Genomic DNA, 13472 nt, shown 5'->3' with positions numbered 1-13472 from the left:
CGGGTAAGAGGTCCCAACGCTATTGCAAACTGAGCAATTGCATTAGGATCCCAAACAAGTGGTGGATAGTAGGTAGGAGCTGGCCTTGATGTGGTTGAGAGGTCCCAAACTGCAAATTGCGCCATTGGATAACTAGCTCTCTAGATTCATCTTGGGACAGATGACATCAAATTAATGGTCGGTGAGTCCTCTTGCCAGACAAGTGCATGTGAACTAAGCTTTGTGGTTTACATGCTATCTGTGAGGGGCTTCGATACCCACAATATATACTCGGGTCCATTTTGAGATATATAAGCAGGACAATAACGCATGTCACAAGTCCTATCAGACTGAGGATCATATTAGTGTAAGTAGTGATCTAGGTCCAAACAAATATTGTCCAAAATGTAAGTGTAAATTTATGTAATGGTAAGTTTGTGGACATAAAATACTCAAAAATATATTATACAATCTAAGTTTAATATTAAATTAAAAAATATAACTTGTGAAAGAATACACAGTATGAAGATGATTGAAGAACAAATGAGAAATCAAGTTATACAGGCTTTCAATTTCAGTGCGTACGCAAAATAGTGTGGTGCATATCCAGACACAGTTTATGTTTGATTCTCTATGCAACTCGGAACTGGATGCACACTCGGTAAGTCAGGTGCAAACTCAACAAGCTAAGTAGAAATAGAAAATTTTGAATGACTTTCAATTCCCTCATGAAGTTATTTTTCTATTATTGAGTGAGGAGAACTTTTACTTATGCTCGATTGCTGGAGTTGATCTAGAGGATGATCCTTGAGCATTGGAGGCGCTGATAATATTTATCTACCTATGTCTACAACAAAAGGATTGAGAGAGATCAACTTGTGGCTTCATCGGGAAACAAACACAGAGGCTTTCTACAAATAGAGTAGCTAATCGAGACAGACTTTGAGTAAGTGAGAAACTTCAATCAGAGATATCGAACATAAGTAGATAGATATAGTTTGGATAATCTATGGTTTTTCACATTAAAAAGTTGAATCATTGTGTTTATCGTGTTTTGCTTTTCCTATCTGTTCTCAGCTTTATGTTTTCCATTCTTAGTAGATTTTAACTTTCTGATTTGAGTCTAATTTCATAGTTTGAGTTGGATATGGATTTGGTTTTCACTTTTTGATTTTGAGTAGGATACAATCCTTATTCATGTTTTCTAAATCAACTCAGATTTAATTTTTTTACTTTGACTTTAGTTTAATATTAATTCTTTCAATATCTCAAAACCTAATCAAAGTAGGATTCCTAGCTCCCCAAAATTTTAATTAGTACCAAAATGGGTTTATCTTTTTAAGAGTTTAATATTTATTTAAGTTGGTAAATATGTATAAAGTAGTCTAATTATGTTTAAGTTTCTAGACGAAGTAAACTAAGCATATACAATTTGTATGAACGTCTCGTTGAAGGATTACATGTTGGAACAGTTTTTCAAATCATGGTGTTCGAATGCCTATGCAAACGTTAAAAAATATAGAGACATTTTTTGGTGTCCTAGAAATTCTCAAGCTTGTCCGAATGCAAATGCAAGAGAAATAGAGAAGAGAAAGTTTCAAGTCATGTCGCTTGAATGATTTCTCCCTGCATTCGAATGACGTCAGAGATTTTCACCAACTTGGAGTATTTCATGGATTTATTTTAGAGAATGCTTACCTTATCTGAAAATGTATTTAAGGACTATCACAATCAAACCCTAGGGGCCATCTTTCATCATCTTTGAGGAGAACTCTCGGAACTTAAGTTTCTTTTCAGAGAACATGTTCTTCGATCTTGAATCTATACAACTTTAGTTTTTCAGATCGTGGAGGACAATCTCTCGAGGGTTACTAAGGTGATTGACCAATCTTGAGGATCACTGAGATTAATAGACGATCACAGGAAGTAATGAGTCGTGGGTATCAACAGGAGTTTGTAAGTGTATCTTATAAACTACTACATTCAATTAGCGATTGGTTTTTTGTTTGAGTTAGGATCCATGTATTTTTACTCAATTTAGACTTTTCAAGTAAAAAATTGGTGTTCGTCTTGATTATTTTTTCTCTATTATTTATAATATTTTAATAATTAAGGGTTTAAAAAATCATGGCTAGGGTTATCTTTTCAATTAGTATCAGAGTAGACTCTCTTACTATAGAGAGAGATTCTCTAGCATTGGATTCTACAAAGATGGACAATCTTTAATTTGGCCTCCAACACTTGATAAAGCAAACTATGCATAGTAGAAGGCTAGAAAGCAGCTTACCAATTATTCATAAATGGATGTATTCGGCTGTCTGTAGTAAATGGTTAGAATATACCTACTCATGCAGTTAATAACAAAATCGTTACCAAACTTGCTAAGTTATGGGACAAAACTAATTATGAGAAAATAGGCTGGAATAGCAAAGCGGTACATGCTATTTTCAGCTATGTATCTCCATACAAATTTTATCATATTTTTATTTATGAAATTGCTACGGATGCATGGTTCATTCTAGAAATTGCCCATGATGGTAACACTGCTATCAAATTCTCTAAGCTTCAAAGGCTAACAATAAACTCTGAAATCCTCTACATAGAAGAGAATAAAATTTTTGATAAGTTTTTGCTAAATTCAGTTACATAGTAAACTCAATTTTCAATCTAAGTTAAAGAATCCTAAAACATAGGATTGTTAGAAATTCTTAGGTTCTTGCCTATAAGATTTCACACCAAAGTTACTATTAGGAAGAAAGTAAGAACATTGACTCTATAAAAGTTAAACAACTTGTGAGATATTAACAAACTTTTAATCTCTCTTCCTAAATCTCAAAATTCTAAAGGCATAGCCTTAACTATTGTTAGAGGTGAAAAAGACAAGTCAGATGAGGAATGTGAAATTGATCCAAAGTTGATGACTTTGCTTTTAAAGAAATTCAACAAGGCTTTTAAGAAACCTAAGAAATTTTCTGAAATTGTTGAGGAAAACAAGAACTTTGAAAAGAAGAAAATTTTTGTAGGTTCAAACTATAGGGGCAATGTTATGAGTGTTTGGGTTTTGGCCACATTATACACGAGTGTTCAAATAGTCCTAAGAGTAAAGATAAAGTTCTGAATGCTACTTGGGATGATTTGGATGAATTCGATGATAAGGATTTTGAGAGATAACAAGAAAACTACCTAGCCTCTGTCGCCAATTTGTTATCTACTAATTAGTCTCAATTTTTAAAGTACAGATGAGTAGGACTTAAATCAATCTAATGGCAAAGATGACTCAGAACTATAAAAAGCGTACAATGAGCTATATAAATAGTTGTAAAACTTGAAAAAGAAGCAAATGATAAGCTCTTGACTAAACTTAAGACAGAAATTAAAAGGAACTAACTTGAAGAAAAGGTCGAACATGTGATCAATTTTACATAGCAATTTGACAAACTCAAAGAAAAGTTTAAGGAAGCTAACTTGAATGAGAACATTTGTTACAAAGTAACTTCTTGAAGGGCAAGACCAAGACCAAATTTGATGAGATCCTCGCATGAATGCCCCACTTAATGGGCAAAGATTGATATGATCCAAGTCAAATTTGGTGTCTTGTTTAGGTAGGTTTAATTGCTTATTTCTTATTTGGATTGGAAACCCTTTTGTTTTATTCTCTATAAATCATGCCTTGTGACTTATATCTTAGGTATGCTTATAAATTGAATTTATCTTCCTCAATCTCTTTGTATGTTTCTCTAGCTTTCTCTCTATCGTCTATTAAGTCTTTCTCTTCCCTCCATTTCTATTAGTAGCTTTCTCCTTCACTACGACGGTACTCTTTCTCACCGTGCATAATATTACTAGACCCATTACCCATGATTCACCATTATAACTACATTAACCCCAGCCCAAGTTCATCATTTATCACACATCTAAACTCTAGATCAACTTATTACTAAGCTCCCGAGTGCTAGCTTGAGCTCGATGTGCACTACTTCCAAACAGCAGCAAGGGTCTTTCCTTGTTGTCTAGGGCCTAATTGAATTACAATCCTTAGGAGGGTCATAATAGCTTCATACTAGAGCAACATTCCTTAGCGTGCCCACCACAAAAGCCATGTGTGCAAGGAGGCTACCACGTGGAGAGATGGAACATATCAGATCTAGATCTCAAGTCTTTAATGACCTTGATGTGCTCAACTCTCACTAATTTGAAGGCCATCACTACAAAGAAGGTAAAGATGCTCCAAGATATCAGAGGCAACATCCATTTCGAACCTGCCATCGAGTCATCGGTCAACAATTCCACCATTGCCTCACAATAAATTCATAAGCCATTGATGCCCACTCCAGAGCCTAGAGTAAATGGTGCTACCATGGATGGATTCTATGCCCCAAAGTGATGGATGCGCGTGAACTTAAGCATAACCCATGTGCTGAGCATGAGGATGCATGACAGCCATATCAGAGAACAAGAGAGGTTGACATACTTCTAGAATAATGATTTAAGGTCGAACCACATGGCTAGAGCCCTAAATTTAGAAGTGATGATGCAACGCCCTTGCCCGACATGGGCATGTGCATGCCCTCATGCCCACACGGCACACGAGGCGCCCGCGACTGGTCGGGCGGGGCTCGTCATGCATAGATACACTCTTGTGCATATATAAATCATGACATCATTAAATAAAACCTGTTCATATCCATGTTCACATAATGCATCACTAAATAAATCATACTATTAATATATGAATATCCAACTCTACAATAATATGCACTAGACCACTACATAATCTGGCAGGACCCACACAGGTCACGACAAACCATCAAGATACAACTAAAATAACTAATACATTAATACACTATAATCTGACATGTATTATATAAATCATCGTCTAATATAATAAAGTACAAATATAACAAACAACGATACAACTCAATTTCTATACAAATTATCATCTATACCGTCTCGCACTTATAGCTCACCTTATCATCCTAAAATATCTTCTTAGGATATCTCAAGTCGCTATCACGTACCACATATCTAAGGGGTTAAAAAAGAAATAAAAAGAGTCACGAGCAAAAGACTTAGTGAATAGACCTTCCCTCAAATCAGTGATGCTAAACAGAGAGTAAATTATGTACTAGATAATATGAATCACATAGGAGCATCATGTCATGAATAAGTATATGAATGTATCCTCAATAAAATATATATGAAATGTAAATATTATGTCATAACTGATCAAAGTATATAATTCTCGATAATGTATAAATAAATCTTCATACCATACCATCATTATAACTCTCTCTTAAATATGACACATATGATGCATGCCAACCATGACCATGCTCTGATATCAAAAGCAATCACAAATGACGTATATTGACCACTCAATAATTATGTATATCACATGATAATAAAATCATATGCATTTCTCAATATCTCAATCATTAATGTCATATCTGAATATCATCATCATACTAGACCACTGTGCATAGTCAACATCTGGTACCCGGTCTCATAATCCAGCCCGAAGGCTCAGAGCATACCCTGCTAACTGTTAAGGGTATCTTAATCATATAATCATACCCTGCCAATTGTTAAAGGTATCATCATCATCTAGACCTAGGTATCCAATTAGCTGATAGAAACTACATGAGGATAACTCGCCACACATGCCCTAGCGAACGACATGTATCTGAATGTCTGCTATGCACATAGACTACTGACCTCGTACGTAAGGCCATAGGATCGCAACTATATTGAGAGATCAATCAACTCCAAGCACGCCCTAACCCTTGCACCCACTCGGGTATCCTCATGCTTTCTATCAACTATCCTATCAATTAGATTTCATGCTTTCCTTCTAAATAATAGATCATATGCATATATCTAGTATGATAACAAGTCGATGCATAACAACAATTATGTGGAATAGGAGTCAAGAGAAAAATAATGCAATGTAGTCTCCAACCATGCAGTCAACACATGCATACCCATACAAGTCTATCACATGCATACTCATGCTATAGATCAACTCGAAATAATATCATAATAGTATAGTCATTTCTAATCATCTCTATATATCATCAATATACTCATATCTCAAATCAACCTAATCACATACATGATAAAATATGCTCGACTGAAATCATTTCTAGATTAAGTCATATGATCATGTTGGAGGCCAAAACATGCGTATACATAATATATAATATAACCTAATTTGAGAAAAGACGTCTAGGGGATAAGACTACTCACATCAGATAAGAAGATAGAACCACATATCCTTCATATCCGTCAACCGAGAGTCAACTCATTACTAGCAGGGTTCATGGGGTTTCAAATAAGGGGTTCGGGGTCTGAAAATATTTAAGTAACATTAGTTGGTCATTTATCCAATTAGTTCAAATAGAATATAAAAGTCTATTAGGTTTAGAATCACTTCTTTTATTTTGTAGATAACTAGATCCACATCATAGGTACGATTAAAATAATATAATTATACTATTGTCATAAACTGCTAGTTATAATATAAGGAGAAAGATTTATTTCTTTTTATATAAAATATTCTAAATATATAATTATAAAATAAAATTATATAAGTATAGACAAGATCTATTAGAAATTATATAATATTTACTTAATTATACAAAATAATAAATAAATTAATAAATTAATAAGACTAGTATCTTATTCTACACACAATAGTATAAAATAAATTGTTAAAACTACTTAAAATGTATATATTATGAATATTAGTACATAAATCTAATAATTATAATTTATAAAACTATCTATTAATCTAATAGAAATATTAATAATTAAATAAATAAATATAAGTATTACCTATATCTATGTGTGATAGTTTATAACCTAATTAATCATTAACTATACTAATTATAATTAATAATAATCATATTGAAGAATATATATCATTATTAAAATAATTAATATCTAAATAATCTATTTGCACTAATTAAGAAAAGAAATATCTAAATAAATAACATAAATAAAATAAAATAAAAAACAACACTACTACAGTGCTGGGCCGAACCTAGCACTGTTGTAGAAAGAGAATGAGAAGAAGGAGAAGAAGCTGAGGAAGAAGAAGAAGAAAGGAAGAAGAAGAAGAAGAAAAGAGAAGAAGAAGGGAAGGCGGGGCGCTGGGCCAGCGGGGAGTGGCTCGGCCGCTGCTTGCCAGCCAGCGGCCGGCCTCTTGCCGGTGGCTCGGCTCTGACGAGCCCGAGCCCAAGTGAGAGAAATAGAGAGAGAGAGAGAGAGAGAGAGAGAGAGAGAGAGAGAGAGAGAGAAGAGGAAGAGGAGGAAGGAAGAGGCTCACTAGCGGTAGCATGGCGGCAACGACGGTGGGTCGGCGGTGGTAGCAGTGAGAGAGAGAGAGAGTTTGAGGAAAAGATGAGAGTGAGAGCGAGAGACCGAACAAGAGAGGGTGGAGAGAAGAAAAAGAGAGAGAGAGAGAGAGGCGGTGGGGAGGAGGGGGAACGACGACGGCTACGGCGACGCCGGGGCCCACCACGCCAGCTGGCTCGGCCAGGTTGGTCGGGCCGACAGCTGGGGGTCATGGCGCCCTCAGCCCGCCCGTAGCTGCATGGCACAAGGCCAGCAACATTATGGCCGGCCACGTCGTGTCATGCACCAATTATATATATATATATATATATATATATTAAGATAGGTTGTTACATTTTCCTTCCCTTGTTATAAAATTTTGACCCCAAAATTTAAATCACACTAGTATTATATAAAAATCAACATATCTAGCTCCACTACCTTCTAATCAAACTAACAAGTATGAAATCTCACTTTTTCAGATTCATAACTTATACTTCATTTAACTAATTTACTTATTAACTCCTAATATTACACAACCACAATTAACTTCCATATAAGAATAAATTCTTAGATCTATGTCAGTTCGACATTGATAATACCACTAGTCTGCAAGAAAGAACGTACACTGGTTCTACAACATAGAAAGAGTTTAAATCTATTAATTGTATCATGTTCTACTCCAAAATACCTCAACCTATTTAAATCTATCACTTCTTTTGCTAATTACAACTATATAGTAATGAAATGGCATAATTACTATGATAAAACTAAATTATCTCCAAGATCTACAGAATGTATACTCCAATTCCAAACATGCTTATGAATTATCCCTCAATACTATCACTAATACCGGATAGCACAATAAATACATAATATTTCAAGAACATCATAAATATTTAACTCATGCTTCTCTTTCTAGACAAATTATGTCGCTAGCCCAAATATATTCACCATCATTTGATATCATCATAAAATTTAGGCAATAGTACAAATTCTCTTATCCAAAGATACACTACTCATATACTTAAACCATTATGCACTTTACTAAACAAATCCGAATGAGATATCACAACTATTCGTATAAGACTACTAAATCACAGTCTATGTTCAAATTCGTGAATACGAAAAACACTAATAAATATGTTGTTAAATCTAGGATTTTATGTATAATTAAGTTACACTACTTGTGAAGACATGTACGTGCAAAGAAATCGAAAATTAGAATCAAAACAAAACAAAATTCAACAATAGTATAGAATCAATCCGAACCAATCCTAGCCGGTTTCGAACTGCTACAAAATCTCTACCATGAATCATATAAGGTATATAAGTCAAGTGCAAACTCAAATTAACTCGACGTGTAGAACAATAAAGGAAAGTTCAAAAATATGTGGTAACTTGGTGTTTTCTTTTGAAGTTTCATAGTACAAATTGCAAAAGTTCCTCCATATTTATTTGAAGAATCCAAAGGCATCCGTCTCACCTAAGGATCCATCGTCTAAAAAGAATTTCACTTTCTATAACTGTGTAAGGAATATTTTTGTCCGGGTGCTTGTCAAACACTGTTTATGTCTTTAAGCACATTGGAGGAGTTTAATGAGAGACCTAGAGATTCATCCATCCTAAAGTAACTTGAGAAGCTTCAAGTTCATTATCTACATTTATTACTCTCCTCACATAACATACTTTGAGATTAAGAGAAAAATCTGGAGTAGCTATTCTAGATTCCTACTCTTAGTTAAATTGCACCACTAATTTAGAATAAAGTATTCTAATGTTTGGTTGTAATTTAGAATAGTGGTATAATAAATATTTTTAATATGACATAATGTTTTGATAAGGAAGAAACTTTTATTTTGTCTTTTATGAATTTATAGAAATACCCATTAACCTAACTTAAAGTTGATTGGTGGAAAGGATAGACTAACACGACTAGCATATTGGGGTATTTTCTATGGTGACGTTTGCTAAATTTATTGCAAAAAGTCTTCTGCGACACTTTTTATGTCAACGTTTGATGAAGCTGCACAAATTATCTATAGGGGCAATTTTTATTCTAATATTTGATAAAACTCTTGCAAAAAGTTTACTTTTAGCAACATTTCCATAGAAAATACTACAAAAATTAATACTATGTTATACACACCCTCTATGTTTTACTAATTGCACCCATTGTCTAAGATAAACATAAGTACAATATTATATTTGGGGTGTGCAAATAACATACTAACTTAATTCGTAGGGTTATTACTATCATTTCATCTCTTCTACTCCCAAGATCAAGGATTAACGGGGGTAAGTCCGCTTCATCTTCCCCAATAAAAATAATAAATTCTCTTTGGCGACATATCAAGGCCAAGCTCTGATGACTTATCAAAGTCAAACTAAGCTCCGACGGAACTAAGAGAATTTCGAGGATACATAGGTGTACTCTCTATTCGACATAGCTTTAATTTGAATACAAAGAACATGCAATTTGTTTGTCTCTTTTATGTTGCCACTATGGACATCACTTTTGTTCCCATTTTCAATGGCGGCAACTCTAGTTGCATATGCTGTTTCACTATCTTCAAGTCCTCAATGGTGTGCTCTTGCATATCATTTGGCTCTCTATCCACATTTTGTTTTCAGTGTAGTCTTTGATGATTTTGATTTTGATTTTCATTAGGGTAGTGAAACTCATTGCATTAGGATTGGTTAATAACATTATGGTCATCCAAATTTAGTTACTTTCAAACTTATAATATCATGGCTATAAAATAAATTCTCTATGCATATGAAATTGTATATATAAATATATGCAATAACTATATATTTACTATTCACTATATATGCAATCGTTATAGATATGAAATTCTCTATGTATGCAATAACTATACATTAACATTTTTTACATATGCAATGAATGGTAGGAGATATGAGATAAGTAGAAAAAATGAGCGGAAACTTTTAATCTGTAGACTTCGATAGGTAGATGGTACAAGACGAGAAATATAATTTTTAAATAACTTTAGTCGAATTAATTATAAAATTAATATTAGGTTTTTAGTATTAGCAAATGTGTACAAAATATTCTAAATATTTCTACACATGTACATGAGCATATCTATAAGTTTTAATAAGATTTGAACTGAAGATTTTTGAGTTTTAGAGCTAATAAGTCACTATGTCCGTAGACACATTTGAACACACCTTGAAAAGTTCGTAGCATGTTCACAAATACAAAGATGCATATTAGGCTGTTTGAATATGCCTAGGACAACAAGTCACTGCATTCGAATACACTCGGACTGCATTCAAATGCTTCTAAGTAATTTGCAAGTTTTGGGTACTTGAGACTTGATTTGACTTGGATTTAGTCTTAATTTTATAAAGTATATAAGGTTAGGATGCCCTAACCCTAGCGACATCGATTATTGCTTTTGAAGTGATGTTTTTGAAGAAAAAAATAATTTTTAACTGACTAAGGTTCGTCTCATCTTCTACACAATAAGGTTTTCATCTTAAGCGTCACCAAGGTGAAGGATCAATCTCAAACGTAACTAAGATTTGAGATCAATTACAAAATGCAGAGAATCGCGGGCTCTTGCGATTGAGACTGAGTTGAATAAAGTCGTAGGAATTAACGGGTTGTTTTGTAAGTCAATTTTGTAAACTGTTTACGTTTATTAGTGATTAGTTTGATCCGAGTTTGGATCTATAGTTTTTCCTAGTTTGGAAATTTTCACGTAAAAATCTTGGTCTTCATCTTTGCTTTAATCATTGAATTTTATTTTGCATATTTACTTAAGTAACGGGTTAAAAATATTGCCTAAATATTATATACATAAGCTTGTCTGAAAATTTTCAATTATAATTACGTTTATATGTGATGTAATATTTAATTTAGATAAATAGTATTTCTAATAAAGAGTAACGATAATTTGGTATTTGCTTTCTAATCTAGAGTAATATTTTTTTTAGTATTAAAATGGAGAAATAAATCCTGAAATAATTGGGGGCTAAAGATTTATACCACTGAAAAGGTGGGATAGCTTGTGACATGCGTTATTGCCGTAGCTATATCTCAGAACGGACCCATTTGAGTAGATACTGTGGGCATCGAGGCCCCGCAAAGATATAGCTCGTAAAGCTCAAATCTTTGTTACATGGGCTTGCCTGGCAAGAGGACTCGCCTAATAATAGTTTGATGTCAGGTATGTCCCAAGATGAAAATAGAAAGCTAGTTGTCTAATTGTCGTTTGTTGCAGTTTGGAACCTCTCAACGGCATCGACTGCCTGCTCCTACTATCTTACAAGGACGTCCTATGCAGTACATCCACCACTTATTACGGATCCTAAGTCCAATTGCGCAATTTGCAATTAGTATCTTTGGGAACCAACCAACTATTATAAAGTTGGTAGATACTTATACGGCCAAGGAGGTTACATAATCGATTTTAAATTAAAATAATTATTGTGAAAAAATATTTCTAATTTGGTGACTTGGTCAACGGCTCGGTTTGTCTTAGTTGATAGCTCGGCAATACGGTGACTTTTAGAGAAGCAACATAGTAGCATGATAGTTAGGAGCAGTGTTTCGACGACATTTAGTTTTGACCAATTGCTCAGCATGCTAAACTAGATGAGTTACTATGTTGATTAGAGCTTAGTAGGGCTTATGTTCGTATTTATCAACGAGAATTAAATCTTTTCTCTAGTCCATATATAGCCTTGGGGCTCCTAAATGATAAAAAAAATGAATATTTTTGGGACCATTATCTCACAAGGGCCTACTCTCTCTCTCTCTCTCTCTCTATCTATGTATGTATGTATATTTGTAATCATTCATAAAACTTTGGAATTTAAGAAAAAATTCGAGTAGTTTTTAAAATTTGGACAATAAGTTAGTCTAAGCCTACGTATGCAAATATTTATATTAATTTATGGGTAGATACGTATTATGCATGCCAGTCATTTGCGTTGGTTAGTTACATAGTTTCGGTATTGAAGCCATCTATCTCTGTTGAGGTTTTTCTTCGAGGCCTACATCCAGCTCTTAAAGATGAATTTGTTATAACCCATTGTATCCTAGAGATTAATTTACTATAACCAAGTGCGAATTAGCGGGGGCAAATATTGTTTTAATTTGCACCAGTACTGCTATGGTAACATATACAAATTTTGGACTGTATAAATACACCCATATATAGGTTTTGTTTTTAACATTTTTCAAAGTTGCTCTCTTGAAAGTTCAAAGCATTTGCACCAAAAATTACTGAAAGGAAGAATAGATTACTTGTAAAGAAGGGGAATTACATAGTACTCCTTTCTATTTCCGTTAGCCCAAATAATCAAATGTTACAGGGCGCCAAAACTACACGCCACTCTTATATGCGCAAATAAGTTACAAGAATTTACAAGGGTTGCTTCATGTTGAGACTTTGGTAGGTTAAAATCTCATCGGAGTGCAGAGGTGAGAGAAAGGAAGGCCACCTCTTCGCATGGGATTGTGAGACCCATGTCATAACCGAAGTCAAACTCTTCTTCAGCGCAGTGAAGGAGCGACCGGAACTCTGGGTGATTGAGGTATGCGATCGGAACTATGAATCTACTCCGATTCTCCCCGACGTAAACAGCAAAGTGACCTCTGGGGACATCCAAATCATCTTGTTTCCTCCCAAGGTTTGAGCAACGCTTCAAGATTTTCTTAAGGCCTGCTACTTGGGAGACCTTGCTTTGCTTCATCACAGCCATTCTTTTTGTATGACTTGCTAACTGCTTCCTTGTTGGGTTGTCTTAGTATCCAAGATATAGAAGGAAGTAACTGCAGAGAGAAAGAGAAAGAACTACAAAGGTTGTGGAGAACTGGAGCAGCGATGAGGCATATATATATGCGAGAAATTTAGAGAGAGAATAAGATAAATGGAAACAAAGGCATGTGGCCATGTCGGTGGGGCAGAAGGTGGGAGGACGAAGAGGACAAATTGGGAGTTGTGTGGGGACTTTGTGCCGAAGCCCATGGCGTCGTTGCCATTGCTTTAGGACAGACAAGACCACGCCTCTTTCGTATGGACTAATCTATATATATATATATATATATATATATATATATATATATATATATTCTTGAGCTAAACTTCTAAATATTCTCCGTTAATCTCTGGATACGTCAA

General features: G+C 34.4%; 1 protein-coding gene across 1 annotated transcript; it reads right to left on the bottom strand.

Annotated features, from left to right (window-relative positions):
- Positions 1–12589: 12589 nt before the first annotated feature.
- On the bottom strand, positions 12590–13141 carry LOC140801163 (auxin-responsive protein SAUR50-like). Its single transcript, XM_073156166.1, has one exon. The coding sequence runs from the start codon at positions 13051–13053 to the stop codon at positions 12757–12759; it is 297 nt and encodes a 98-aa protein (XP_073012267.1). The 5' UTR covers positions 13054–13141; the 3' UTR covers positions 12590–12756.
- Between the last annotated feature and the right edge of the window lie 331 nt (positions 13142–13472).

The sequence above is a fragment of the Typha latifolia genome, chromosome 14, assembly GCF_019914945.1.
Source record: "Typha latifolia isolate L0001 chromosome 14, TyphaL0001v2, whole genome shotgun sequence".
In the NCBI taxonomy this organism is placed as follows: Eukaryota; Viridiplantae; Streptophyta; class Magnoliopsida; order Poales; family Typhaceae; genus Typha; species Typha latifolia.
Note: the sequence above shows the minus strand (reverse complement) of the source record. Positions and strands in the feature narration are given on the sequence as shown.